The sequence below is a fragment of the Mus caroli genome, chromosome 2, assembly GCF_900094665.2.
Source record: "Mus caroli chromosome 2, CAROLI_EIJ_v1.1, whole genome shotgun sequence".
In the NCBI taxonomy this organism is placed as follows: Eukaryota; Metazoa; Chordata; class Mammalia; order Rodentia; family Muridae; genus Mus; species Mus caroli.
The window spans coordinates 113,511,442-113,513,627 of NC_034571.1; the positions used below are offsets into that span (position 1 = coordinate 113,511,442).

At 46.7% G+C, this 2,186-nt stretch overlaps 1 protein-coding gene across 4 annotated transcripts in view; it reads left to right on the plus strand.

Moving 5' to 3' along the window:
- Stard9 (StAR related lipid transfer domain containing 9) overlaps positions 1-2,186 on the plus strand; it is an 85,637-nt gene that overhangs the window by 50,176 nt on the left and 33,275 nt on the right. For 3 of the 4 annotated variants that reach the window (XR_003835581.1, XM_021186561.2, XM_029472766.1), the window contains 2 exons: positions 98-169; positions 1,255-1,434. Coding sequence is in view for 3 of the 4 variants with exons in the window: in XM_021186561.2 (XP_021042220.1) it covers positions 98-169; positions 1,255-1,434 (252 nt within the window). In the remaining variant the exon portion in view is untranslated. Of the gene's footprint in view, positions 1-97; positions 170-1,044; positions 1,124-1,254; positions 1,435-2,186 lie in introns of those variants that run through there. The other variant, XM_029472757.1, reaches the window with a different exon arrangement.

Consider the following 2,186-nt stretch of genomic DNA (forward strand, 5'->3'; position numbering starts at 1 on the left):
CCCCTCCCCTCCCCTCCCCCTCTCCCCTCTCCTCTTCCCTCTCCTCTCCTCTCTTCTCCTCTTCTCTCTGTCTCTGTCTCTGTCTCTGTCTCTGCAGAGGAACTTCAGCTCACTGAATGATGATCTGGATGAGAGCCTGCAGGAGCTAGTCTTCCAGAGTGATTTGAAGGTGGGTGTGTTGAGTGAACCCAGTAGAACTTTCCAGTACCCTGCAAATAAGTTTGATCTCCATTTGTCATTCCTCATCTAGGTCTGCTCCCTCAGTGGGGCAGAGAGCAGCTGTCCAGTTTAGAAATCATTTTTATTTACATTGAGCCTTGAGTAGAGAAGGTGTTTGCCTTAGCTGATAGTAAATGGATTTTTTTTTGTATGTTTGTATTTTATTTTCTTAGGCTCATGGTAGCTTTTTTTGGATAGTATGAGTAGCCTAGAAAAATGATTTTCTAGTCAGTTATCAGGCAGCCAGCATGTATTCACAGACTGAGCGCTCAGTTTGAAGCTTCCAGGGCTAGCGGAGTCCCTTCCTCCCTCTGACGGCACAGACCACTTGGATACACAGGCTGGTGTTTCATGACATGTCTGATAGGGAAGAAATCATCATGCCCTATAATTTTTGGAACAGTTGTCATATGCTGGAAGGCAGAGAACTGGTTTTGAACTAGACCTTGAGGGGTTGATAGAGTTGATAGAGAGGGAGAAGGGCACTTGGTATGAGGGAGAGATGACATCAGAGTGACCTGGGACAGTAACAGTATGGAAACATGTACAGATTACCTGGTGCAGGGAGCATAATGGAACAAAGATAGTCATGTCACAGCAGCGGGGGCATGGGAAGGGAGGCAGGAAGGAGCCAGGGACATGGTACTTCTCTGATTAGGCCCTACCTTCTAAAGTTTCCATCACCTTCCAAAGCAATGCCACCAGCTGGGCACCAAATCTTTAACACAAGAGCCTCTGAAGTATTTCATATTCAAACCACGACACATTTTTTTTCTAGTTAAAAGAACAATGTACGCTCACTGAAGAAAAATTTAAGCATTTATTGAAGGAGCTGCTGTTTCTGAAAGTAACACTTGCTTATTAAAGAACACTTAAAACACACGAAGCACTCACAGATAAAAAGGTACAAGGACCTCTGTGAGGTTCCAAATAGTGACATCTGGGATCGTGAGGGAGGAGGTAAACATGGAGGCAGTAGGTAAGAGTGGACCTCAGTCTCCCCACAGGCAGCCTGTCATCTCTTGTACTCTGCAGATAGACATGCTGACTCAACACTGGACTGAGAAGCGGAACGACCGGCAGGCGCTCATGGAGCATTATGGTGTGGATATCAACAGGAAGAGGGCCAGGGTGGTTATCGACTCCAGCCTGCCACACCTGATGGCCTTGGAGGATGATGTGCTCAGCACTGGTGTTGTGCTTTATCACCTCAAGGTGAGGAGGCTGGCTCACCACCTTCCTCCCTGGCCACTGGCCTCAGAAAGTAGCTCACAGCGGAGTTCTTAGGGATCCAGACCAAGGCCTCAGAGAGCTGCCTCAGGGATCTGATCCAGCCGCAGTTGGCATTTTGTTTGGGTTTTGTGTAAATGGCTGGAGGACGTTGGAAATCAACATGATTATTGGTTTTCAGCTGCTACTAATGCTTTCCTGTAACTGGCTAATTATTTCTGTGCCTTAATTTCTTCACATTAAGGTAAGAATGGCACCTCTTCCATTGCTTTTCTGATTTCCTAAAGCACAGGGGTGCAGTTACAAAGAACAAAATCCTAACCTCAAAAATACAATCAGTATAAGTTGAGAAGAATGCCCTGTGCCTACAGTCCCTGCTGCTCAGAAAGGTGATGCAGAAATGTCCTTGAGCTCAGGAGTTGGAGGCCAGCTTGTTTAAGAAGATGATAATCGTCAGAGCTTCTAAACTACAAATTCAGGCTGCTCAAACATGGGCAAATTCAAGAGTCTAGAAAGTTTTTTTCTCACACTTTCATTGAGCCTACAAACCAACAAAGACAGATGCCTGCCCTCCACCCAACCCCTGAAGAGAGATCATGGGCAGGTGACTTACGAAAAGAAAGCATGCTGGGCGGTGGTGGTACACGCCTTTAATCCCAGCACTCGGGAGGCAGAGGCAGGTGGATTTCTGAGTTCAAGGCCAGCCTGGTCTACAAAGTGAGTTCCAGGACAACCAG